Raw genomic sequence first — 27,011 nt, forward strand, 5'->3', positions numbered from 1 at the left:
GGGGTTGAACTGCCCCCCTCCCAAAAGAACCCCCCTGTAGATTCTTGGTAGCCTCATAGTGCTCCAGGTTGACCATCTCAAGGGCATTAACATGAGACACCTGACCGATCCAGTGCTGGAGAGGGTACGGCAAAGCCCTCCAGAATACATCAGCCAACAGATGGTCCAGCATAACAGTGGAACTCAGCACATCGGTCTGCAGCCATTTTTGCAACCGGTGTAACAGACCATAATACTGAGATCTTGCGGGTTCAGCCAGGTTAAACTCCAACTGATGCACCCGCTGGGCCCGGACCAACACATTCACCCCCAGTCTTGCCAGAATCTCACCCTTTGCTGTCGTGTAATCGGCCGCTTGATCATCCGGTAAGTCGAAAAACACCTGCTGGGGTCCGGATGCCAGGAACGGAGCGACGACCTCAGCTCATTGATCTCGGGGTAGCTTCTCCCTCATGACCAACTTTTTGAACACTGCCAGATAGGTCTCGACATCGTCCGAGGGGGTCATCTTAGGGATCGCCGCCCGGACCGCTTTCTGGGCATCGTGGATGTTCTGGGACGCTCCTGCTGCTTGTAAAGCCATCACATGCTGCAATAGCAGCTGGTTGGTTTCCTGCTGCTGCTTATTAGCCTCCCGCTGCTGCAAGTTAGCCTTCACGAGGGCTTTTACGACAGCTTCCATTTTGTCAAGGGACACAGATTGTAATCTCACTGGTTTGTTGTAGGACATACAGCCTTCAGGCCAGCCTCACTGCGCTTGTCCGCATCCTCCACCAATTGTGGGGATTCGCTCTGGTAGGCAGGTTAGTTAACACAGTAAAGAGGCAAAGGACCAGGTTGTAAATCACTCTTCAGTGTTTATTCACACTTATAACATAACACAACAGTCACTTTTCAGACTTGGTGCTTGTTCACACACAGAAAAACTAAATAAAGTTCACCTGGTATCCTGGGTGTCAGTTCACACCCGGCTGAATGCTCAGCCTCGGAAAGTTCACTTGCAGGCTTTAAGGCGGCCTGCTAGCCTGACACACTGTCTTCAGACCTCAGCACAGAGATCTACAGAGCTCCACTGTCAGAGGGAGGTAATCCACACCACCTGACAGTTATGGCTGTTTTTTATAAGCCTGCCAAGACCCGGCCTGGCACGTGGGGAGTAGTCACCCACCCAGCACTTTGATTACTCTCAGTAAGAGCCGTCCCAGATCAGCTATTTACAGCCATACTAAATAGCAAAGTGTCAGCATTAGCTGCCGCTGACACATCAAAATGCCGGCTCTTACTTCACCAGGCCAGGAACCTCGGTGACACATACCTACCATCATTTACGACCCCTTGTACCTTCCTACAGTGTACAATTAGCTAGGAAGAATGAATTAATATGTACAAAAACCATCAGGGACGACCGCCTTAAGAAGGCACCTGGCCTCCAGTCACCGAGCCCAGCGGGAGCAACACCGTCAGAACCCACAAAGCCACACTCCCGGCACTCCACGTCCTGCCTCTTTTACTTCTCCTCTCTGCTGCCATTTGTCCTCCACTCCACCTTCCACCATGCTGTTGTGGCATTCATCTGGCATAAGGCAGGCTTCCGTGGCCCAAATGTTCGAACGTAAAAAGTTGATGAGGCCGGATAACCCTCTTGCGCAACGGCTGACTGCTGGCTTGTCAAAACTGCTAGCCCGCCAACTATTGCCATATAAAGTGGTGGACTCTGAGGCCTTTAGAAAATTTGTGGCCATTGGCACACCTCAATGGAAGGTCCCCGGAAGGAAATATTTCTCCCAGAAGGACATCCCAGAGCTATATGGCCACGTTTAGCAGCAAGTGAATATATCTCTGGCACACAGTTTCTTTGCCAAGATACATCTGACCACAGACACGTGGTCTAGCAAACACGGGCAGGGAAGGTACATAACTTTTACTGCCCACTGGGTGAACCTTCTGACGGCCGTCAAGCCTGTAACCCATGGTCCCGTGTGGATTTGGTGTTACCGCCACGGATTGCATGCAGGCCTTCTCCTCCTCCTACTCCATCCTCCATCTCCTCCTTGGCTGACTCCTCCTTTTCCACTGCTACCACCTCTTCTGCTGCGCCCCCCAGATCCTATTTGATGTGCCAGATGAGACGTTGCCATGCTGTGCTGCGGCTGTTGTGCCTGGAAGCCAAGAGCCACAACAGTCCTGCACTGCTTTCATCTCTGCTGTCACAGGCCGATCAGTGGCTAATCCTGCTCAATTTGACAGTTGGTAAAGTGGTGTGCGACAATGGTGCCAATCTGAGCGTGCTGAAACAGGGCAAAATGACACACGTGCCGTGCATCGCCCATGTCCTGAACTTAGTCATGCAGCGATTTGTTGCCAAATACCCCAGGGTCGAGGACGTCTTGCGGCAGGCTAGGAAAATCTCTGGCCATTTTAGAAGATCTTACACGGCCATGGCTCACCTTGCTGACGTTCAGCGGCGACACCATCTGCCCTTCAGACGTCTGATTTGTGACAGCCCGACGCACTGGAACTCCACCTTGTATATGCTTCATAGGCTGCTCCAGCAGCAATGTGCCGTTAATAGCTACCTGTACGAACTCTGCAGCAGGACAGGTTCTGGGGAGCTTGGTTTCTTTCCACCGCGCCACTGGCTGCTCATGCACGACGCATGCAGACTTCTGCAGCCATTTGATGAGATCACCAAACTGGTCAGTCTCAGCCAGGGCGCCATGAGTGACATCGTACCTTACACCTTCTTTCTGGAGCGTGCATTGCATCGTGTCATTGATCAAACCGTCGAGGAGCAGGAGCTGGAAGATGAGGAAGTCGCAATTCTGAATGAATTCCCAGGGGGGGCTAATCCATTTGAGACAAGTCAGCAGGAGTCTGAAGAGGAGGATGGTGCCTGGGGGGAGGAGGAGGAGGAGGAGCAAGAAGAAAAGGCTTTGAGGGGGACTTAAAACTTTTCGGGGATCCCTGGTGTTGTTCGCGGCTGGGGGGAGGAGACAGAGGATGACATTCTCCTGTGCGATGAGCAGGAGCCAGGCCGCTCCAGCGCTTCCAATTCAGTGAAAATGGGGGCCTTCATGCTCCAGTGTTTTAAGAGGGACCCCCGTATAAAAAGCATAAAGGGCAAGGACCAGTACTGGGTGGCAACATACTTAGACACCTGGTACAAACACAAAATGGCAGACATGTTACCAGCATCACGTACAACACCAGGAATCCCAGAAAAGTTTGAAGGCTGTTTTTCTTGCTCCTCCTCCTCCTCCCCCCAGGCACCATCCTCCTCTGACTTCTCTTCAGACTCCTGCTGACTTGTCTCAGATGGAGTAGCACCCCCTTGGAATTCATTCAGCATTGCAACTTCCTTATCTTCCTGCTCCTCGGCGGCTTGATTAATGACACAACGCAATGCACACTCCAGAAAGAAGGCGTAAGGTACAATGTCACTGATGGCTCCCTGGCTGAAACTGACCAGTTTGGTGATCTCATCAAATGGCCGCAGAAGTTTGCATGTGTCGCGCATGAGCAGCCAGTGGCGCAGTGAAAAGAAACAAAGCTCCCCAGTCCTGCTGCAGAGTTCGTACAGGTAGTCGTTAACGGCACATTTCTGCTGGAGCAGCCTATCAAACATATACAAGGTGGAGTTCCAGCGCGTCTGGCTGTCACAAATCAGACGTCTGATGGGCAAGTGGTGTCGCCGCTGAACGTCAGCAAGGCGAGCCATGGCCGTGTAAGATCTAAAATGGCCAGAGATTTTCCTGTCCTGCCGCAAGACGTCCTGGACCCTGGGGTAATTGTCAACTAATTGCTGCATGACTAAGTTCAGGACATGTGCCATGCACAGCACGTGTGTCATTTTGCCCTCTTTCAGCGCGCTCAGAAGATTGGCACCATTGTTGCACACCACTTTACCAACTGTCAAATTGAGCGGGGTTTGCCACTGATCGGCCTGTGACCGCAGTTCTGAAAGGAGTGCAGGACCGGTGTGGCTCTTGGCTTCCTAGCACAACAGCCGCAGCACAGCATGGCTATGTCTCACCTGGCACGACAAATAGGTTCTGGGGAGCTGGGGGGGGGGGTGCAGCGGAAGAGGCGGTAGCAGTGGAAAATGAAGAGTCAGCCAAGGAGAAGATGGAGGATGGCGTAGGAGGAGAAGAAGAAGAGGAAGGCCTGCATGCAATCCGTGGCGGTAACACCAAATCCACACGGGTACCACAGGTTGCATGCTTGACGGCCATCAGAAGGTTCACCCAGTGGGCAGTAAAAGGTATGTACAGTACCTTCCCTGCCCATATTTGCTAGACCACGTGTCTGTGGTCAGATGTATCTTGGCACCGACACTGTGTGCCAGAGATACATTCACTTGCCGCTGAACATGGCAATATAGCTCTGGGATGCCCTTCCGGGAGAAACATTTCCTTTGCGGTGTGCCAATGGCCACAAATTTTCTAAAGGCCTACGAGTCCATAAGTTTATATGGCAGTAGTTTGCGGGCTAGCAGTTTCAACCAGCCAGCGGTCAGCCGTTGGGCAAGAGGGTTATCCAGCCTCATTAACTTTTTACGTTCGAACATTTGAGCCACGGAAGCCTGCCTTTTGCCAGATCATCGCGACGACTGCACTGTGGAAGGTGGAGTGGAGGACAAATGGGAGGAGAGAGGAGAAGGAGAAAAGGCAGGACATGGAGAGCCGGTAGTGTGGCTTTGTGGGTTCTGACGGTGTTGCTCCCATTGGGCTGAGTGATGGGAGGCCAGGTGCCTTCTTAAGGCGGTCGTCCCTAGGTGAGTGTTGGGCTTACCGCGACTCATGCATTAACAACACAGGCTGCAGATGGCAACACTATTGTCAGCAGCGGACACGTTAAAAAAAGCCCACACTGCGGAGCCATGTATCGGCATCCTGGGAGCACCAGATGTGACTGTGTATGGTGGATGGCTTGCTCCAGATACATTTGCAGTCTGCTTTTTACCTCCTGTGCACTACTTCTACCCCCTCTCTGCTGCTCCGTCTCTCCCTCTGAACTTCCATCCTCTTCCTTTCTTGTGGGCACCCACGTGACATCCATCGACAAGTCATCATAGTCACCTTCACCACCACTGACATTAGAGATCTCGGAGTAGGCAGCAACAGCGGGGACCTCCGTCCTTGGGCTGATCTGGGTACTGTCATCAGACTGCTGGGTGGCAACCGTTGCTGCCTCCTCTTCCTCATCCGATGTTAAGAATGGCTGCGCATCGGTAAGGTCTGGGAATGGATGGGAAAATAATTCCTCTGACTCGCGTGGAGGGGCTATGGTTGGTGGGGGTGTCTTTGGGATTGCACACAGCAGAGAGTGAAGAGGGTTCAGATACAGAGGATGAGGAGGGTGCAGAAGCGATAGGCTAAGTGAGCCACTCAACCAACTCTGGTGCGTCCTTCTCCACCTTCCCACTTAGGCTCCGGCCTGGTGCACCTGCCCAACCCCTACCACCCCAGCGGAATGGCCTGCCTCTTCCTCTGCCTGTCGTTTTAAAAATGACCCTATGACAAAGTCCCTATAGAAGAGCAGTATTTGTGGAAGCAGGTATATTGAACCCATTAATGATTATTTGCTGGAAGCAGGTATATCAAACCCCTTAATCAGTTTTTTTGGGGCAACAGGTATATCACACCAGTTGCAATTAGTTGTTCCAATAGCGTTTGTCCCTCTGTATAGCTGCGGTATCTCAGCAGAACTGGACACAACTGCTGCACAATACAAATGCACTATATAGAAAGTATATTTTAGGTATATCACACCCCTGCCTCAATCATTTTTTTCTGGGGGGCAACCTGTATATCACTCCAGTTGCAATTAGTTGTTCCAATAGCGTTTGTCCCTCTGTATAGCTGCGGTATCGCAGCAGAACCGCACACAACTGCTGCACAATACAAATGCACTATATAGAAAGTATATTATAGGTATATCACACCCCTGCCTCAATCAGTTTTTTTGGGGGGAAACTGGTATATCACACCAGTTGCAATTAGTTGTTCCAATAGCGTTTGTCCCTCTGTATAGCTGCAGTATTGCTGCAGAACCGCACACCACTGCTGCACAATACAAATGCACTATAATATACTTTATATCTTTGAAATTATATTATAAGTATATCACACCCCTCAGTATGTCACACCTATCCATAGCACACGCTATTAGCTAGCGTTTGGTGTCCCTAACAGTCTGTCCCTGCTGCACACAGCAACCTCTCCCTACACTAGCAAAAAACTAAATGTAAAATGGCTGCCAGATCGGGTTTATTTATAGGGTAGGGGGTGTGTCCATGTACTGAAACGTCTCAATTGACTGTCCTGTCCCACCTGATGGATGTGTCATGGGTCAAAGTTCTCAACAATGCAAAAGAATATGGCGCCGGCGGATATTGCCATATATTCACTGTTCGGCGAACGAGCAAAGTTTGCAGTGAAACGGCCGCCGGATGACCTGTAAGGCCATCTCTATAACTGGATACAAATTTTACTGTTGGGCCAGTACAGGCCCCAAAAATTAGGCATTCACCTGACAGAAAAGAACTTGTGATGATGTGGCTGGAGGTACATTAGGCGTTCACTGGATACAAATTTTACTGTAGGCCAGTTCAGGCCCCAAAAATTAGGCATTCACCTGACAGAAAAGGTCTTATGCCGCTGTATATACAGAAAACAAGGACCACTCTCTGTTCTGGGTGGTGGCGGGTATGTGTTAGCTGGCATGAGGAAATTCAATTACATGGGGTCATAGCAGGTGTTGAATTCCATGCCTCATTCATTTTTAGAAATGTGAGGTAGTCCACACTGTCGTGAGCTAGGTGAGTGCGCTTATCCGTCACTATCCCCCCTGTTGCGCTGAAGGTTCTTTCAGACAGGACACTCGACGAGGGGAAAGGCAAGAATTCCATGGCAAATTGTGCCAGCTCTGGCCACAGGTCAAGCCTGCACACCCAATAGTGCAGTGGTTCCTCGCTTCTCAGAGCGTCCACATCGGCCGTTAACCTGATGTAGTCAGACACCTGTCGGTCTAGGCGTTCCCTGAGGCTGGATCCAGAGGGCGACTGTCGATGGGTTGGCTGCAAGAATGATCTCATATCCGAAGTGACCAACACATCTTCAAACCGCCCTCTTCTTGCATGCGAGGTAGGATTGGTACCCACATCTGTTTCGCTGTGGGTGGAAATTCCTCTGCCAACGCTTGCAACAGAAGAATGCAGCAAGGCCTGGAAATTCTGCATTCTGACAGTCCTCTGTGATGCTGGTAACATGTCCGCCATTTTGTGTTTGTACCGGGGGTCTAAGTACGTTGCCACCCAGTACTGGTCCTTGCCCTTTATGCTTTTCATACAGGGGTCCCCCTTCAAACACTGGAGCATGAAGGCCCCCATTTGCACTAAATTGGAAGCGGTGGAGCGCTCTGGCTCCTGCTCATCGCCCAGGAAAATATTGTCCTTGGTCTCCTCCCCCCAGCTACAGACAACACCAGGGATCTCCGAAAAGTTTAAAGTCCCCCTCAAAGCCTGCTCTTCTTGCTCCTCCTCCTCCCCTCAGCCACCATCCTCCTCTGACTCCTCTTCATATTCCTGCTGACTTGTCTCTGGGAATTCATTCAGAATTGTGACTTCCTCATTTTCCAGCTCCTGCTCCTCGACGGCTTGATCAATGACAGGATGCAATGCACGCTCCAGAAAGAAGGCGTAAGGTATGATGTCACTGATGGCGCCCTGGCTGTGTCTGACCAGTTTCGTGATCTCATCAAATGGCCGCAGAAGTCTGCATGCGTCGCGCATGAGCAGTCACTGGCACGGTGAAGTGAAACCAAGCTCCCTAGAACCTGTCCTGCTGCAGAGTTCGTACAGGTAGTAGTTAACGGCGCATTTCTGCTGGAACAGCCTATCAAGCATATACAAGGTGGAGTTCCAGAATGTCAGCAAGGCGAGCCATGGCCGTGTAAGATCTTCTAAAATGGCCAGAGATTTTCCTGGCCTGCCGCAAGACTTCCTGGACCCCGGGGTATTTGGCACCGAATTGCTGCATGACTAAGTTCAGGACATGTGTGTAATTTTGCCTTGTTTCAGCGTGCTCAGCAGATTGGCACCATTGTCGCACACAACTTTACCAACTGTCAAATTGAGCAGGGTTAGCCACTGATCGGCCTGTGACTGCAGAGCTGAAAGCATTGCAGGAATGGTGTGGCTCTTGGCTTCCATGCACAACAACTGCAGCACAGCATGGCAACGTCTCACCTGGCACGTCGACTAGGTTATGGGGAGCATGGAGGACGCAGCAGAAGAGGCGGTAGCAGTGGAAAAGGAGGAGTCAGCCGAGGAGGAGATGGAGGATGGAGTAGGAGGAGGAGAAGAGGCAGGCCTGCATGCAATCCGTGGCTGCTGAACCTGGCCATATGGCTTTAGGATGCCCTTCTGGGAGAAATATTTCCTTCCGGGGACCTTCCATTGTAGTGTGCCAATGGCCACAAATTTTCTAAAGGCCTCCAAGTCCACCACTTTATATGGCAGTAGTTGGCGGGCTAGGAGTTCCAACAAGCCAGCGGTGAGCCATTGGGCAAGAGGGTTATCCGGCGTCATCAACTTTTTACACTCGAACATTTTTGCCATGGAAGCCTGCCTTTTTCCAGATGAATGCGACGATGACACGGTGGAGGGTGGAGTGGAGGACAAATTGGACGTCCATCGACACATCATCATCGTCGCCTTCATCACCACTGACATTTGAGATCTCGGAGTAGGCAGCAAAAGCGGGGACCTCCCTGCTTAGGCTGATCTGGTTACTGTCATCAGACCACTGGGTGGCGGCCGTTGCTACCTCCTCTTCCTCATCCGATGTCAAGAATGGTCTGGGAATGGATGGGAAAATAATTACTCGAGTGGAGGGGCTATGGTGGTGGTGTCTTTGGGGGTGCACACAGCAGAGAGTGTGGAGGATGCAGATACAGAGGATGAGGAGGGTGCAGAACCGGTAGGCTTAATGAGCCACACAACCAACTCTGGTGCGTCCTTTGAGGTAATCCCGTGCGCCTTCTCCAACTTCCTTACTTAGTCTCTGGCCTGGTGCACCTGCCCGACCCTTACCAACCCTGCGGAACGGCCTGACTTTTCCTCTGCCTGTCATTTTTAAAATTACCCTGTGCCAAAGTCCCTAGAGAAGATAAGTATTTGTGGAAGCAGGTATATCACAGGCCTCAATCAATATTTGGTGGAAACAGGCATATCACAGCCCTCAATCAGCTTTTTGTGGGAGCAGGTATATCGCAGGCCTCAATCAATATTTTGTGGAAGCAGGTATATCAAACCCCTTAATCAGTATTTTGTGGAAGCGGGTATCTCGCAGGCCTCAATCAATATTTTGTGGAAGCAGGTATATCAAACCCCTTAACCCTATTTTTTTTTTCGCAGCTGGTATATCGCACCCCTCAATCAGTATTTTGTGGAAACAGGTATATCAAACCCCTTAATCAATATTTTGTGGAAGTAGGTATATCGCAGACCTCAATCGATATTTGGTGGAAACAGGTATATAAATCCCCTTAATCAGTATTTTGTGGAAGCATGTATATCACAGCCCTCAATCAGCTTTTTGTGGGAGCAGGTATCTTGCAGGCCCTAATCAATATTTGGTGGAAGCATGTATATCAGTCCCCTTAATCAGCAATTTGTGGAAGCAGGTGTATCGTAGGGCTAGATCAATATTTGGTGGAAACGGGTATATCAAACCCCTTAATTAGTATTTTGTGGAAGCAGGTATATCACACCCCTCAATTATTTTTTGCCACAACAGTTATATTACACCACCCTGTTTATTTGGGGCAACAGGTATATCGCAACCCTCAATCAATATTTTGTGGAAGAAGGTATATCACACCCCTCAATCAGTATATCACACCCGTTGCAAATAGTTGTTCCAATAGCGCTTGTCCCTCTATATAGCTGCGGTATCGCAGCAGAACCGCGCACAACTGTTGCACAATACAAATGCACTATATACTTTCTATGTTAGAAAGTATATTATATGTATATCACACCCCTCAATCAGTTTTTTGGGGGGCAACAGGTATATCACACCTATTGCAATTAGTTGTTCCAGAAGTGCTTGTCCCTCTATATAGCTGCGGTATCGCAGCAGAACCGCACACAACTGCTGCACAATACAAATGCAGTATATACTTTCTATGTTAGAAAGTATATTATATGTATATCACACCCCTCAGTATATCACACCTATCGATAGCACACCTATACCAGTCCTTTTCTGGCCCTATTAGCTAGCGTTTGGGGTCCCTAACAGCCTGTCTCTGCTCCACAAAGCAGTCTCTCCCTACACTGGCAAAACACAGAATGTTAAATGGCTGCCAGATCGGGTTTTGTGATAGGGTGGGGGTGTGACCATGTGCTGAAACGTCTCAATTGGCTGTCCTGTCCAACCTGATGGATGTGTCATGGGTCAAAGTTCTGAACAATGCAAAAGAATCTGGCGCCGGCGGACATCCCCATATGTTGGCATGTTCGGCGAATTGCGAATGCGCAAAGTTCGCCACAAAACGACCGCCGAGTGAACTGCAAGGCCATCTCTAGTGGCGAAGTGTTTTATATGAATATTCCCAGCATCTCCAGCTGCATACATTATGTATACAGTTGTGGCCAAAAGTTTTGAGAATGACACAAATATTCGTTTTCACAAAGATTGCTGCTAACCGGCTTTTAGATCTTTGTTTCAGTTGTTTCTGTGATGTAGTGAAATATAATTACACACACTTCATACATTTCAAAGGCTTTTATCGACAATTACATGACATTTATGCAAAGAGTCAGTATTTGCAGTGTTGGCCTTTCTTTTTCAGGACCTCTGCAATTCGACTGGGCATGCTCTCAATCAACTTCTGGGCCAATTCCTGACTGATAGCAACCCATTCTTTCATAATCACTTCTTGGAGTTTGTCAGAATTAGTGGGTTTTTGTTTGTCCACCTGCCTCTTGAGGATTGGCCACAACTTCTCAATGGGATTAAGATCTCGGGAGTTTCCAGGCCATGGACCCAAAATGTCAACGTTTTGGTCCCCGAGCCACTTAGTTATCACTTTTGCCTTATGCTCCATCGTGCTGGAAAATGCATTGTTCTTCACCAAACTGTTGTTGGATTGTTGGAGAAGTTGCTGTTGGAGGGTGTTTTGGTACCATTCTTTATTCATGTGTCATGCCCTGCTCTGACTATGTGCGGAGGTCGGCCAGAATAGCAGCACGTGTTTAGTTTTTTGTTTTGTTTTGGAGTCGTTGGTTTAAATCTCCCTTCAGGTGCACTGGGTGGGGTCATTGGTTTAAATCTCACTCATTCCCAGTGTTCTGTGCGGGTTATAGAAATCAGTCTGGCCTTGGAAGCAAGGAAGGAAGGATTGTCTGTTCCAGCTCAGATAAGATAAGTTTGGTTTCTGTTTTTGTTTTTTTGCTGTCTAGGCTGTTTTGTGTCGTCTGTCCCCTCCAGGTTCTGAGGGAGCAGGCTGCCCCTATTCCCCTTTCACCATCTCAGGGATTCTAGGGTATTTTCAGCCCAGGCACGAGGACACATTATTCCTACCTTCAAGGTCTGAATATGGGCTTAGCAGTGTAGGGAGAGAAGTCAGGGATTTGTTAGTAGGTGACCTTTCCCCAGCTTCTCGCCTAGAAACTTGTTTGTTGGTTTATCTGTGTATCTGAGATCCCGTCCGCCGTGACATTATAACCCGCCAATACTTTGACTGTCATTGCTCAGCGGTTTTGTGATGGCGTCAATTGATTCGTTAGTTGACCGCATGCAGGGGCTATCCCTAGAGGTTGCGGAGCTACGTAATTCGGTCACACAGTGTCAGAATGCTCTGGCATCAGGTGCAGGTCAAATTTGTGGGGAGCCTAAAGTCGCTCTTCCTGATAGATTTGCAGGGGGTACGGATGACTTTATCTATTTTAGAGAGTCATGCAAATAGTATTTTCGGCTGCGTCCATCGTCGTCAGGTGATGAAAGTCAGAGGATAGGTATAATCATTTCTCTGCTTAAAGGGGACCCACAATCCTGGGCCTTTTCTCTGCCGCCCGGTTCTCGGGCCCTCCGGTCAGTGGAAGAATTGTTTAAGGCCCTGGGATTAATCTACGATGACCCAGATCGGGTCTCGATGGCGGAATCGAAATTACGTAATTTATAACAGGGTGAACATACTGCAGAGGCTTACTGTGTTGAGTTTAGGAGATGGGCTACCGAGTCAGAGTCTGCGTTACATAGTCAGTTTTGTCAGGGGTTATCTGAGAGATTGAAAGATGCCCTTGCTTTTCATGAGTACCCAGATTCTTTGGAGAATGCAATGTCTTTGGCAGTACGGTTAGATAGACGTATTAGAGAAAGGTGTAGGGCTCCCTCCGCGCAAGGGATCCCTTCTGTTCGTGGGTTTCGTCTCTACTGCTTCCCAGGGTGATGTTACAGGTAACTCTGGGGTAGGGGAGGAACCCATGCAGCTGGGTCAGGTTTCTTTCTGTTCTGGTAGTAGAGACTTTAGGAAATTGCACAAACTAAGTTACTACTGTGGGAAAAGTGGTCATTTTATTTTTGCTTGTCCTTTTGTTAAACCGCATGTGGAAGAGAAAAAGAAAAAAAAACTTTCCTGACTCTTGGTAGCGTGAATGTGTGGTGGAGCAGGCAGGTATGCAAGCTCCCTGTAATACCCGTTTTCTCCTTCCAGCTATGGTGGCGCTAGACTCAAGAGAATTTTTTGTTGAAGTATTCCTTGACTGTGATGCTGGGGTAAACCTTATTGACTTTCTTTTTCTTCAAAATCTGTGTCTAAGTACTTGCACTTTAGAAAGAGAGATTCAGTTTTCTGCAATTGATTCTTCCCCTGTTTCTCAAAGGAGTCTCACTCATATTGCTCATGGTATTCACTTAAGGGTGGGTGATTCATATGTTGAGATTATGTCTTGTTTTGTCATGAAGGATTTGCCGGCTCCTATAGTTTTGGGGTTACCATGGTTGACTAAACATAACCCAATTATAGATTGGCAAACAAGACAAATCATTGGTTGGAGTGAGTTTTGTTCGGATAATTGTCTTGGCACATCTATCTCTGGTGTGTCCACTACGGCTTTACCTCAGTATCTCTCAGATATTGCGGATGTCTTTTCGGAGGGTGGGGCTCAGGAATTGCCCCCTCATCGTGACTATGATTGTCCAGTTAATCTCATCCCAGGGGCTAAGTTGCCAAAGTCTCGGCTTTACAATCTTTCTCAACCCGAAAGAGAGGTCATGCGAAGGTATGTCGCCGAGAGTTTGGCAAAAGGTCATATTAGGCCTTCTAAGTCTCCGGTGGCAGTAGGTTTGTTCTTTGTAAAAAAGAAGGATGGATTGCTGAGACCTTGTTTGGATTTCCGGGAATTGAAACGTATTCCGGTCCGGGATCCATATCCCCTGCCTTTGATCTCTGACCTTTTTGATCAGATTGTTGGAGCCAAGGTGTTCTCCAAGTTGGATTTGAGAGGGGCCTACAATCTGATCAGAATCAAGGAGGGGGATGAGTGGAAAACGGCCTTCAATACGCATGAGGGTCATTTTGAGAATCTGGTTATGCCTTTTGGGTTGACGAACGCGCCAGCGGTATTTCAGCTGTTCGTCAATTACATTTTCCATCATTTGGTGGGGAGGTTCGTGGTGGTTTACTTGGATGACATTTTAATTTACTCTCCTGATCTGAAGACCCATCAGGATCATGTGAGACAGGTTTTGACGATCCTTCGGGAGAATAAATTATATGCCAAATTGGAGAAATGTGTGTTTTCGGTGCAGGAGCTTCCGTTTTTGGGATATCTGCTTTCTAACTCTGGTTTTCGTATGGACCCCGAAAAGGTCTGGGCGGTTCTGGAATGGGACCGACCAGAGAAAATTTAGAAAGCTTTGATGCGGTTTTTGGGGTTTACTAATTATTATAGAAAATTTATTTCAAACTATTCTACCATTGTAAGACCTCTCACTGATATGACTAAGAAGGGCGCCGACGTCTCTGTCTGGTCAGATGAGGCATTGCAGGCCTTTTCGGCTATTAAGGAGTGTTTTGCGTCTGCTCCCATTCTGGTGCAGCCCGATTTGTCTCAGCCATTCGTGGTGGAGGTTGATGCATCAGAAGTGGGAGTTGGAGCGGTGCTGTCGCAGGGTTCATCTCCTGGCAAATGGGTCCCGTGTGCTTTTTTCTCCAAGAAGCTCTCGGTCGCCGAGAATAATTATGATGTTGGAGATAGAGTTGCTGGCCATCAAGTTGGCCTTTGAGGAATGGCGTCACTGGTTGGAGAGGGCGTCTCACCCCGTTACAGTATATACAGATCATAAGAATTTGGCTTACCTCCAATCTGCCAAGCGTCTGAACCCTAGACAGGCCAGATGGTCACTATTTTTTACCAGGTTCAATTTTGTGGTTACCTTTCGCCCGGGGGTTAAGAACGTCAAGGCAGATGCCTTGTCTCACAGCTTTCCTGGGTGATTCAGAGGATCCTGCTCCGATTTTGGCTGATGGGGTGGTGGTCTCCGCTCTGTACCCCGAATTGGAGATGGAGGTGTTGGAAGCCCAGGAGGGGGCTCCTGGTTCTTGTCCCCGAGGGAGGTTGTTTGTTCCTGAAGGTCTGCGATATAAGGTATTCAAGGAACATCACGATACTGTCCTTGCTGGACATCCTGGTGGTAAGTCCACCTGTGACCTGGTGTCCCGGAGGTTCTGGTGGCCAAGGTTACGTAAGAGCATTGAGGATTACGTGGCAGCTTGTGAAACCTGAGCTCGGTCAAAGGTTGCCCATACTCGACCGGCTGGTTCACTCCTTCCATTGTCTATTCCGTCTCGTCCTTGGACGCACTTGTCTATGGACTTTATTACGGATCTGCCGAGTTCCTCCGGGAGAACAGCAATTTTGGTGGTAGTTGACCGTTTCAGTAAAATGGCTCACTTTATATCATTAACTAGTCTGCCTAACGCCAAGACTCTTGCGCAGATTTTTGTTGATAATATTGTGAAATTGCATGGTATTCCTTCGGATGTGGTCTCTGATAGGGGCACGCAGTTTGTCTCCAGGTTTTGGAGGGAGTTCTGTTCTTGGCTTGGCATTCAACTTTCGTTCTCTTCGGCTTTTCATCCGCAGTCGAATGGACAGACAGAGCGTACTAATCAAAACCTGGAGACCTACTTGAGGTGCTTTGTGGCTGAAAATCAAGAGGACTGGTCCTCATTCTTGTCCCTAGCAGAATTTGCTTTGAATAACCGTAGACAGGAGTCCACGGGTAAGTCGCCATTTTTTGACGCATACGGTTTTCATCCTCAGTTTGGTACCTCTTCTGGGACTAGTTCCTCTGGGATGCCAGAGGAGGAGAGATTTTCTTCTGCCTTGTCTTCTATCTGGCGGAGGATCCAAGTGAATTTGGAGAAGATGGGTGAGAGGTATAAGCGAATGGCTGACAAGAGACGTGTGACTGGTCCGGACCTGTGTGTGGGTGATCTGGTGTGGTTGTCCACTAGAAATATTAAACTGAGAGTGCCATCTTGGAAACTGGGTCCAAGATTTATTGGTCCGTACAAAATATCTGCGGTGATCAATCCAGTAGCGTTTCGGCTGGATCTTCCGCAGACTTGGAGGATCCATGATGTGTTCCACAGGTCTTTACTGAAAAAATACGTGAAACCTGTGGAACCATCGCCATTGCCTCCTCCTCCTAGAAGGAGGGGTACTGTCATGCCCTGCTCTGACTATGTGCGGAGGTCGGCCAGAATAGCTGCACGTGTTTAGTTTTTTGTTTTTGTTTTGGAGTCGTGCTAGATCCGCCTCCCTTCAGGTGCACTGGGTGGGGTCATTGGTTTAAATCTCACTCATTCCCAGTTTTCTGTGCGGGTTATAGAAATCAGTCTGGCCTTGGAAGCAAGGAAGGAATGATTGTCTGTTCCAGCTCAGATAAGATAAGTTTGGTTTCTGTTTTTGTTGTTTGCTGTCTAGGCTGTTTGTGTGTCGTCTGTCCCCTCCAGGTTCTGAGGGAGCAGGCTGCCCCTATTCCCCTTTCACCATCTCAGGGATTCTAGGGTATTTTCAGCCCAGGCACGAGGACACATTATTCCTACCTTCAAGGTCTGAATGTGGGCTTAGCAGTGTAGGGAGAGAAGTCAGGGATTTGTTAGTAGGTGACCTTTCCCCAGCTTCTCGCCTAGAATCTTGTTTGTTGGTTTATCTGTGTATCTGAGATCCCGTCCGCCGTGACATCATGGCTGTGTTTTTGGGCAAAATTGTGAGTGAGTCCACTCCCTTGGATGAGAAGCAACCCCACACATGAATGGTCTCAGGATGCTACGCTCACCTTTTCTTCTTCGGACAAGCTTTTTTCCTGATCCCCCAAACAATCGGAAAGAGGCTTCATCAGAGAGTATGACTTTGCCCCAGTCCTCAGCAGTCCATTCACCATATTTTCTGCAGAAGATCAATCTGTCCCTGATGTTTTTTTTTTTTAGAGAAGTGGCTTCTTTGCTGCCCTTCTTGACACCAGGCCATCTTCCAAAAGTCTTCGCCTCACTGTGCGTGCAGATGCGCTCACACCTGCCTGCTGCCATTCCTGAGCAAGCTCTGCACTTGTGGCACTCCGATCCCGCAGCTGAATCCTCTTTAGGAGTCGATCCTGGGGCTTGCTGGACTTTCTTGGACACCCTGAAGCCTTCTTAACAAGAATTGAACCTCTTTCCTTGAAGTTATTGATGATCCTATAAATTGTTGATTGAGGTGCAATCTTAGTAGCCACAATATCCTTGCCTGTGAAGCCATTTTCATGCAATGCAATGATGGCTGCACGTGTTTCTTTGCAGGTCACCATGGTTAACAATGGAAGAACAATGATTTCAAGCATCACCCTCCTTTTAACATGTCAAGTCTGCCATTTTAACCCAATCAGCCTGACATAATGATCTCCAGCCTTGTGCTCGTCAACATTCTCACCTGAGTTAACAAGACGATTACTGAAATGATCTCAGCAGGTCCTTTAATGACAGCAATGAAATGCAGTGGAATGGTTTTTTTGGGATTAAGTTAATTTTCATGGCAAAAAAGAACTATGCAATTCATCTGATCACTCTTCATAACATTCTGGAGTATATGCAAATTGCTATTATAAAAACTTAAGCAGCAACTTTTCCAATTTCCAATATTTATGTAATTCTCAAAACTTTTGGCCACGACTGTACACCTTCAGAGGCAAAAAATAATAATTATTATTGCATTTTACTTTTCTTTGGGCTAAAAATCATTTTTTAAATTGGTCTTTATTAAAAATATTGAGCCGTTCTGTCACAAAGGATTAACTGTGTGTCTGGCTGTCTGCATCCTACTTTCACTTTCACTTTGTGCCGGTCAACTAATAACCCTTATCTCTAAATTACTTAGAGGTCATAAACACTTGTGTAACCTTCAATATATGGGCAGTACAGTAAGATTGCTGAGAAAGAGATTCTCTGAACATGTTTACGATGTGGTAAATCCAGGTTCACACAATTCCTCTGTGGCATCAAAACATTTCTAACAGGTTTATGAAGGAGGCATTACACATATAACAGTATATTTCTGTGAAAATATACAGTATGTAAACCTTTGAGATGAGGGATATGGGAATATAAGGTCTGGAACAGGGAGGCTTTCTGGATTCTGAAATGGCAAACTAGAGCACCGAAGGACCTAAACCTTTGTTCGGATCTTGTATACTTTGAAATGTTTTAGTTTATCTCTATATGTAACTTAACTGGAATACGCCTTTAAAGTCTTGTGGATTATGTTAATGCTTTTTTCAACGAGTCTTAAATTCTTATTATCTTTCCTAGACTTTCAAAATACAGTCTGAATTATTATGCTGGTGCCAATTTTTAAAACATTGTTGTTTTTTTTCAGGTGTACACTGCTGTGACAGGGCTGAAGAAAAAGTTTGCCAAAAAGCTTGCAAACTAATTCTCCTTTCAAACAAATCAGAACATGATATTGTCGAAGACCTAATTAGAGAGTGTAAAAAATCTCCTCTTCCTCAAGATCCACTCTGGCAGTGTTTCCTAGAGAGTTCTAGGTCAGTCCAAAATGGGGTCACTGTTGCTCATCAACCTTCTACAGGACTTGATGGTGCAAAACTTCACTGCTGCTCAAAAGCAAACTCCTCATTGTGTAGGTAAGTGCTTGGGTCTTGCTATTGTGTATTTAACATTTAATGACAGCCTATCACTACGCAATGCAGTGCAATCTACAGGCTGCATGTTATAGAGCAAAAGTACCTGAGCAGATATATAGTTTTATGGAAAAAGATTCAGCAAAACTTGTAATCTATTATACATTGAAATCCATGCTGTTCCTGAGCTCAAGAAGGTCCATCCAGCTATTATCAGTGATTAATAGAATTATATACAAAGATAGCTGCCATTGCCAGTCATAGATAAGGCAGCCCATTCAGCTCCAACACGACATGCACAAGTGTTGATTGTCAGAAGAAAAAGTGGCTTGTTGTGAACAAACCTAAAAAAATTATCCTTTTTAATTGGGAGCAGCAAGGGTATGTGGATGTGGAAAGGGTATGGTATGGATATAGCGGCATGTGGCTGCAATAGTAGTGGCATGAAACATACAAGGTTGTCTATGGGTAGTGGTAGTAGTAGGATAGTGGTTGTATTGGCAGAAGCTTTGGCACTAATGGTGGTGGCAGCAGGAGATTAGCACCGAGGAGAAGCAGCAGCCTTACAGAAGATGATGGTCAGCAGGGTGCAGCAGTGGGCATGATGGCGGAGGTGGCATGATGGAGGCAGCAGCAGCTTTACAGAATGTGACATCAGCTGCTCTTCTTCCGCTGTGGTCCCCTGCTGCATGAGTGTCAGATTCTGTTCTAAGATAAATAGGAGGGGGTGAGATCGTTCATGCCGTAGTTGTCCCTGCGGACAAACTTTGTGGCCTCTTTGAAGGGCTTCAGCAGCAGACAGGCATCTTGAAAGAGCTGACACTGCCTGACCTCAAAGCAATACATGCTCCCTGCTGCTAAGGCAGTCTGGTGCATGACAAAATCATTCACTGCTCTTCACAGTTCGTACAGACACTCGAGCATGTGCAATGTTGAATTTCAGCAAGTTGGATTAAGTCATGTAGCGGCAGGCCATTCTGTAGCTGCAGATCCAGGAGAGCGTTCCTCACCATGTAAGAGTGGCTGAAGTGCTTGGACAGTCTCCTTGCCAGCTCCTTGTGCAAGCCAGTGTATTTATTTAGAAAGCACTTCAACACTATGTTGATGATGTGTGCCATGCAGGGAGCATGTGTTATTTTGCCCAGGTTCAAGGCGGCCAGGATGTTGCGCTGACCACCTTGACCATTTGGAGTCGGCGGGGTGACAGCCAGTGGGATGTTTACTGCTTGAAGTACTTCAGCAACTGCTCAAAGATTTGGCTACTCTCTCTCAGGCCGATCAGCTCCAACATGGCGTGGCAACGCTTGACTTGACACATGTAATAGAAAGTAGGGGTAATGTGAGCTACCCTGTGCCCTACTGCTGTTGGGGACGGGAAAGTGTCCATGGAAGAGGCGGACAAGTGTCTGGTGTGGGAAGCACAATCGTGGGGGGGGGGGGGTCAAAAGGATCTGGCCTCGTTGCCAGGTTGCTCCCTCGCCACCGCCGGAAAAAACATTGACCCAGTGAGCCATGAAAGACATGTACTGTCTCTGCCTGTAAGAGCTGCTCTAGGTTTTCACCATGGCGTGAACCTCGCAGCACAGTGAGAATTACAGGGAGCATCCCATGTTGTCTGCCACGTGAGAGTACAAAGAATCAATGGCAGCAGACTCTATTTAATGGTACAGCAGCAACTGTATCACCAGCAACTTGGCCAGGTGGGAATTAAGCTTGCGTGCCATCAGATTGTTGGGAATGTAGAGTTATTTCCTGGCCACACATTCCATTATTGATGGCTGATGATGGAGTGGAGAAGGAGTGGGAGATTGCGTGGGAGAAGCGTAAAGGAATGTGAAAAACACCGTACTGCCTGCACTGCCGCCGCAAGGGTTGTAAATTGGCCTGAACCTGGACAACCCCTTTAATATTGTAATATTTTTTGGTCTTTATGTGCTATGGGGCACATGTGACTGGCAATATATTTCAGAGCTTTGTATTCATTATTGTACATAGGAGTTCTCATCGTTAATTATCTGAGGTGCTATGGCTATATTTGCACATAATTTAACCACCTCCGGACCGCCTAACGCAGATTCGCGTTCCGGAGGTGGCAGCCCTGCGCAGAGTCACGCATATACGCGTCATCTCGCGCGAGCCGAGACTTCCTGTGAACGCGCGCACACAGGCGCGCGCCCTCACAGGAACGGAAGGTAAGAGAGTTGATCTCCAGCCTGCCAGCGGCAATCGTTTGCTGGCAGGCTGGAGATGTGTTTTTTTTAACCCCTAACAGGTATATTAGACGCTGTTTTGATAACAGCGTCTAATATACCTGCTACCTGGTCCTCTGGTGGTCCCCTTTGTTTGGATCGACCACCAGAGGACACAGGTAGCTCAGTAAAGTAGCACCAAGCACCACTACACTACACTACACCCCCCTCCCCGTCACTTATTAACCCCTTATTAGCCCCTGATCACCCCATATAGACTTCCTGATCACCCCCCTGTCATTGATTACACCCCTGTCATTGATCAACCCCCTGTAAAGCTCCATTCAGATGTCCGCATGATTTTTACGGATCCACTGATAGATGGATCGGATCCGCAAAACGCATACGGACGTCTGAATGAAGCCTTACAGGGGCGTGATCAATGCCTATGGTTATCACCCCATATAGACTCTCTGATTTTTACGGATCCACTGATAGATGGATCGGATCCGCAAAACGCATACGGACGTCTGAATGAAGCCTTACAGGGGCGTGATCAATGACTGTGGTTATCACCCCATATAGACTCCCTGATCATCCCCCTGTCATTGATTACACCCCTGTCATTGATCAACCCCCTGTAAAGCTCCGTTCAGATGTCCGCATGATTTTTACGGATCCACTGATAGATGGATCGGATCCACAAAACGCATACGGACGTCTGAATGAAGCCTTACAGGGGCATGATCAATGACTGTGGTTATCACCCCATATAGACTCCCTGATCACCCCCCTGTCATTGATTACACCCCTGTCATTGATCAACCCCCTGTAAAGCTCCATTCAGATGTCCGCATGATTTTTACGGATTCACTGATAGATGGATCGGATCCGCAAAACGCATACGGACGTCTGAATGAAGCCTTACAGGGGCGTGATCAATGACTGTGGTGATCACCCCATATAGACTCCCTGATCACCCCCCTGTCATTGATTACACCCCTGTCATTGATCAACCCCCTGTAAAGCTCCATTCAGATGTCCGCATGATTTTTACGGATCCACTGATAGATGGATCGGATCCGCAAAACGCATACGGACGTCTGAATGAAGCGTTACAGGGGCGTGATCAATGACTGTGGTTATCACCCCACATAGACTCCCTGATCACCCCCCTGTCATTGATTACACCCCTGTCATTGATCAACCCCCTGTAAAGCTCCATTCAGATGTCCGCATGATTTTTACGGATTCACTGATAGATGGATCGGATCCGCAAAACGCATACGGACGTCTGAATGAAGCCTTAGAGGGGCGTGATCAATGACTGTGGTGATCACCCCATATAGACTCCCTGATCACCCCCCTGTCATTGATTACACCCCTGTCATTGATCAACCCCCTGTAAAGCTCCATTCAGATGTCCGCATGATTTTTACGGATCCACTGATAGATGGATCGGATCCGCAAAACGCATACGGACGTCTGAATGAAGCCTTACAGGGGCGTGATCAATGACTGTGGTTATCACCCCACATAGACTCCCTGATCACCCCCCTGTCATTGATTACACCCCTGTCATTGATCAACCCCCTGTAAAGCTCCATTCAGATGTCCGCATGATTTTTACGGATCCACTGATAGATGGATCGGATCCGCAAAATGCATACGGACATCTGAATAAAGCCTTACAGGGGCGTGATTAATGACTGTGGTTATCACCCCATATAGACTCCCTGATCACCCCCCTGTCATTGATTACACCCCTGTCATTGATCAACCCCCTGTAAAGCTCCATTCAGATGTCCGCATGATTTTTACGGATCCACTGATAGATGGATCGGATCCGCAAAAACGTATACGGACGTCTGAATGAAGCCTTACAGGGGCGTGATCAATGACTGTGGTGATCACCCCATATAGACTCCCTGATCACCCCCCTGTCATTGATTACACCCCTGTCATTGATCAACCCCCTGTAAAGCTCCATTCAGATGTCCGCATGATTTTTACGGATCCACTGATAGATGGATCGGATCCGCAAAACGCATACGGACGTCTGAATGAAGCCTTACAGGGGCGTGATCAATGACTGTGGTTATCACCCCATATAGACTCTCTGATCACCCCCCTGTCATTGATCACCACCCCTGTCATTGATCACTCCCCCTGTCATTGATCACCCCCCTGTCATTGATCACCCTCTGTAAGGCTCCATTCAGACATTTTTTTGGCCCAAGTTAGCGGAATATTTTTTTTTTTTTCTTACAAAGTCTCATATTCCACTAACTTGTGTCAAAAAATAAAATCTCACATGAACTCACCATACCCCTCACGGAATCCAAATGCGTAAAATTTTTTAGACATTTATATTCCAGACTTCTTCTCACGCTTTAGGGCCCCTAGAATGCCAGGGCAGTATAAATACCCCACATGTGACCCCATTTCGGAAAGAAGGGGCATATTGAGTCCATGAAAGATTGAAATTTTTGTCCCAAGTTAGCGGAACGGGAGACTTTGTGAGAAAAAAATATCAATTTCCGCTAACTTGTGCCAAAAAAAAAATTTCTATGAACTCGCCATGCCCCTCATTGAATACCTTGGGGTGTCTTCTTTCCAAAATGGGGTCACATGTGGGGTATTTATACTGCCCTGGCATTCTAGGGGCCCCAAAGCGTGAGAAGAAGTCTGGTATCCAAATGTCTAAAAATGCCCTCCTAAAAGGAATTTGGGCACCTTTGCGCATCTAGGCTGCAAAAAAGTGTCACACATCTGGTATCGCCGTACTCAGGAGAAGTTGGGGAATGTGTTTTGGGGTGTCATTTTACATATACCCATGCTGGGTGAGAGAAATATCTTGGTCAAATGCCAACTTTGTATAAAAAAATGGGAAAAGTTGTCTTTTGCCAAGATATTTCTCTCACCCAGCATGGGTATATGTAAAATGACACCCCAAAACACATTCCCCAACTTCTCCTGAATACGGCGATACCACATGTGTGACACTTTTTTGCAGCCTAGGTGGGCAAAGGGGCCCATATTCCAAAGAGCACCTTTAGGATTTCACAGGTCATTTACCTACTTACCACACATTAGGGCCCCTGGAAAATGCCAGGGCAGTATAACTACCCCACAAGTGACCCCATTTTGGAAAAAAGACACCCCAAGGTATTCCGTGAGGGGCATGGCGAGTTCCTAGAATTTTTTATTTTTTGTCACAAGTTAGTGGAATATGAGACTTTGTATGAAAAAAAAAAAAAAAAAAAAATCATCATTTTCCACTAACTTGTGACAAAAAATAAAAAATTCTAGGAACTCGCCATTGCCCTCACGGAATACCTTGGGGTGTCTTCTTTCCAAAATGGGGTCACTTGTGGGGTAGTTATACTGCCCTGGCATTCTAGGGGCCCAAATGTATGGTAAGGAGTTTGAAATCAAATTCTGTAAAAAATGACCAGTGAAATCCGAAAGGTGCTCTTTGGAATGTGGGCCCCTTTGCCCACCTAGGCTGCAAAAAAGTGTCACACATCTGGTATCTCTGTATTCAGTAGAAGTTGAGGAATGTGTTTTGGGGTGTCTTTTTACATATACCCATGCTGGGTGAGATAAATATCTTGGTCAAATGCCAACTTTGTATAAAAAAAATGGGAAAAGTTGTCTTTTGCCAAGATATTTCTCTCACCCAGCATGGGTATATGTAAAATGACACCCCAAAACACATTCCCCAACTTCTCCTGAGTACGGAGATACCAGATGTGTGACACTTTTTTGCAGCCTAGGTGGGCAAAGGGGCCCATATTCCAAAGAGCACCTTTCGGATTTCACAGGTCATTTTTTACAGAATTTGATTTCAAACTCCTTACCTCACATTTGGGCCCCTAGAATGCCAGGGCAGTATAACTACCCCACAAGTGACCCAATTTTGGAAAGAAGACACCCCAAGGTATTTCGTGATGGGCATAGTGAGTTCATAGAACTTTTTATTTTTTGTCACAAGTTAGTGGAATATGAGACTTTGTAAGAAAAAAAAAAAAAATCATCATTTTCCGCTAACTTGTGACAAAAAATAAAAAGTTCAATGAACTCACTATGCCCATCAGCGAATATCTTAGGGTGTGTAATTTCCGAAATGGGGTCATTTGTGGGGTGTTTGTACTGTCTGGGCATTGTAGAACCTCAGGAAACATGACAGGTGCTCAGAAAGTCAGAGCTGCTTCAAAAAGCGGAAATTCACATTTTTGTACCATAGTTTGTAAACGCTATAACTTTTACCCAAACCATTTTTTTTTTACCCAAACATTTTTTTTTTATCAAAGACATGTATAACAATAAATTTAGAGCAAAATTTATATATGGATCTCGTTTTTTTTGCAAAATTTTACAACTGAAAGTGAAAAATGTCATTTTTTTGCAAAAAAATCGTTAAATTTCGATTAATAACAAAAAAAGTAAAAATGTCAGCAGCAATGAAATACCACTAAATGAAATCTCTATTAGTGAGAAGAAAAGGAGGTAAAATTCATTTGGGTGGTAAGTTGCATGACCGAGCAATAAACGGTGAAAGTAGTGTAGGTCAGAAGTGTAAAAAGTGGCCTGGTCTTTCAGGGTGTTTAAGCACTGGGGGCTGAGGTGGTTAAAGAAGGATGAACATTTATGTCACTCACCCATCTGTAGTTAATGCAGATTAGTAAATTATCTGGATCTTTGTGCCACTCTTTAGCTCTTTCCTGTATGCAACATGCTTGGGATCGACTATTTCCATATCTCTGTTTACTGTAATTGAGACACTACAAGTGACATGAAGTAAAGGGACCTCCATAAAGAGGGGGTTCTCCTCCTCTTCTCAAGATGTTCCATGAAATCTACAATACTACCTTATCAATAACATGCATGAAAAAGTATAATATAAATATGAATGGCCAAGGGATATCTGAATAGCGAGAGAGCTGTTTATTATAACATTTATTAAATGTTTTTACATCTCAGATATGCTTGATAGTCTAATTACATAACTGTCCCAGTTTTTTTTTTTCACATACTGAACACTTTGCGATTGAAGCATAACATTATTTTTACTTATTTTCTAGGGATTTGTGTACAAAACTTTACAACACAAGCTGGGGAAGCACACAGATCTGGCAAGAGTTTGATCTTTCATGTGAATACAATCCTATGGAGACTCAAATGTTAACATGCCTAGCAGATGTGCGAGAACCCTGTCAGCTGGGATGCCGTAATCTGACATATTGTACCAATTTTAACAACCGGTAAAAGTCATTATTAAATATGCTTTGACTTTCTTTGAGGGACACTAACAAAAGTTGTCATCTAGCCGACAGTAAAGTATATTTAATTTTGTTTGCTTTTATTTTTAGGCCAACTGAATTATTTCGAAGTTGTAATGCTCAATCAGACCAAGGAGCAATGAATGATATGAAGCTATGGGAGAAAGGAAGCATTAAGATGCCTTTCATGAATATTCCTGTTCTAGATATTAGGAAATGTAATCCAGAAATGTGGAAGGCAATTGCTTGCTCACTTCAGATTAAGCCGTGTCATAGTAAATCTAGAGGAAGCATCATCTGCAAGTAAGGAGTGTTCATTACCAGGGATGCATGTAGCTGACGAAAAGTTAAATGGCATCCCCCCCAAAAAATAAAATGTTGCAGCATTAACAGCTGATTGTGTAACCACATAAAATCTCTTCTTGGGTGATACCAGAGCCTCCACCTGTACATCACATAAAATCTGGAGTTGGGTTTTACTTTCTCTCTGTGGGGTTTTACTGTGCTATCATCTTTCACTTCCTTATAACGATGGCAATACTTTCTAGGCTGGAGTTTGTTTCCCTTCTGCTTCCTCTCCCTAACAGAACTAAGTGTTCCTCCAGTCATGAGAGGTATGGCAACTCATGTTCTCCCCTCTGCATCATGTCTACGATCATAAGAATGATAGTGTGAACATGGGTATGTGGGTAGCTGTCTAACTCAATTCATCGTGGGAGAAGAAAAAAAAAGATCCGGTTGCTAGTGCTTTCCAAATAAACCCACTTTTATTGGTGATTGAGCTTTAAAACATTTGAAGTGCACATTTCAGGGATTAGCTGTTTCTTCTGATAAGGGCATTACTTACATGAAGAAGGTGCTAGTCTCTGAAATGCTTAATTGGACTTATGGCTGAATTACCAATGAAAGCAGTTTTATTTGAAAAGCCCTGGCACCAGGATATTTCTCTTCTTCTCCACTGTATTTAAAACATCCAGGCTTAGTCCTTTGGTTGAAGTCGATCCACAGAATACAGCAGCAAGTCCAATACCCAACCCCCCATGCTTGTAGGGTGGCTTTACACAACACCATCAGTTAAGCATTCCACTGCACATTTGCAATCTCTTTCTTTTTGCAGGTTTCACCACAAGTTGTGTTTAGTGGCATAGCTATAGGGGTCGCAGTGGTCACAATTGACACCAGGACCCTAAGCCAGGGGAAGTGGCGTACATAGAGAAGTAAGGGCCCTATAGCAAAGATCAAACCAGGCCCCCCCCACACAGGACAAAAGAGTTTCTGCCTAAACCCTTTTCAGTGACCCTTGGGCCATTTTTCTTCTGCATTTGCAAAAAGTTGTTCCTTTA

General features: G+C 46.5%; 1 protein-coding gene across 1 annotated transcript in view; it reads left to right on the plus strand.

Annotated features, from left to right (window-relative positions):
* RECK (reversion inducing cysteine rich protein with kazal motifs) overlaps nt 1–27,011 on the plus strand; it is a 1,014,637-nt gene that overhangs the window by 361,162 nt on the left and 626,464 nt on the right. The window contains exons 9-11 of the mRNA XM_040433615.1: nt 17,930–18,197; nt 25,471–25,650; nt 25,759–25,971. Coding sequence (XP_040289549.1) covers nt 17,930–18,197; nt 25,471–25,650; nt 25,759–25,971 — 661 coding nt within the window. The remainder of the gene's footprint in view (nt 1–17,929; nt 18,198–25,470; nt 25,651–25,758; nt 25,972–27,011) is intronic.

Source organism: Bufo bufo, chromosome 5 (genome assembly GCF_905171765.1).
Source record: "Bufo bufo chromosome 5, aBufBuf1.1, whole genome shotgun sequence".
NCBI classification, from domain to species: domain Eukaryota; kingdom Metazoa; phylum Chordata; class Amphibia; order Anura; family Bufonidae; genus Bufo; species Bufo bufo.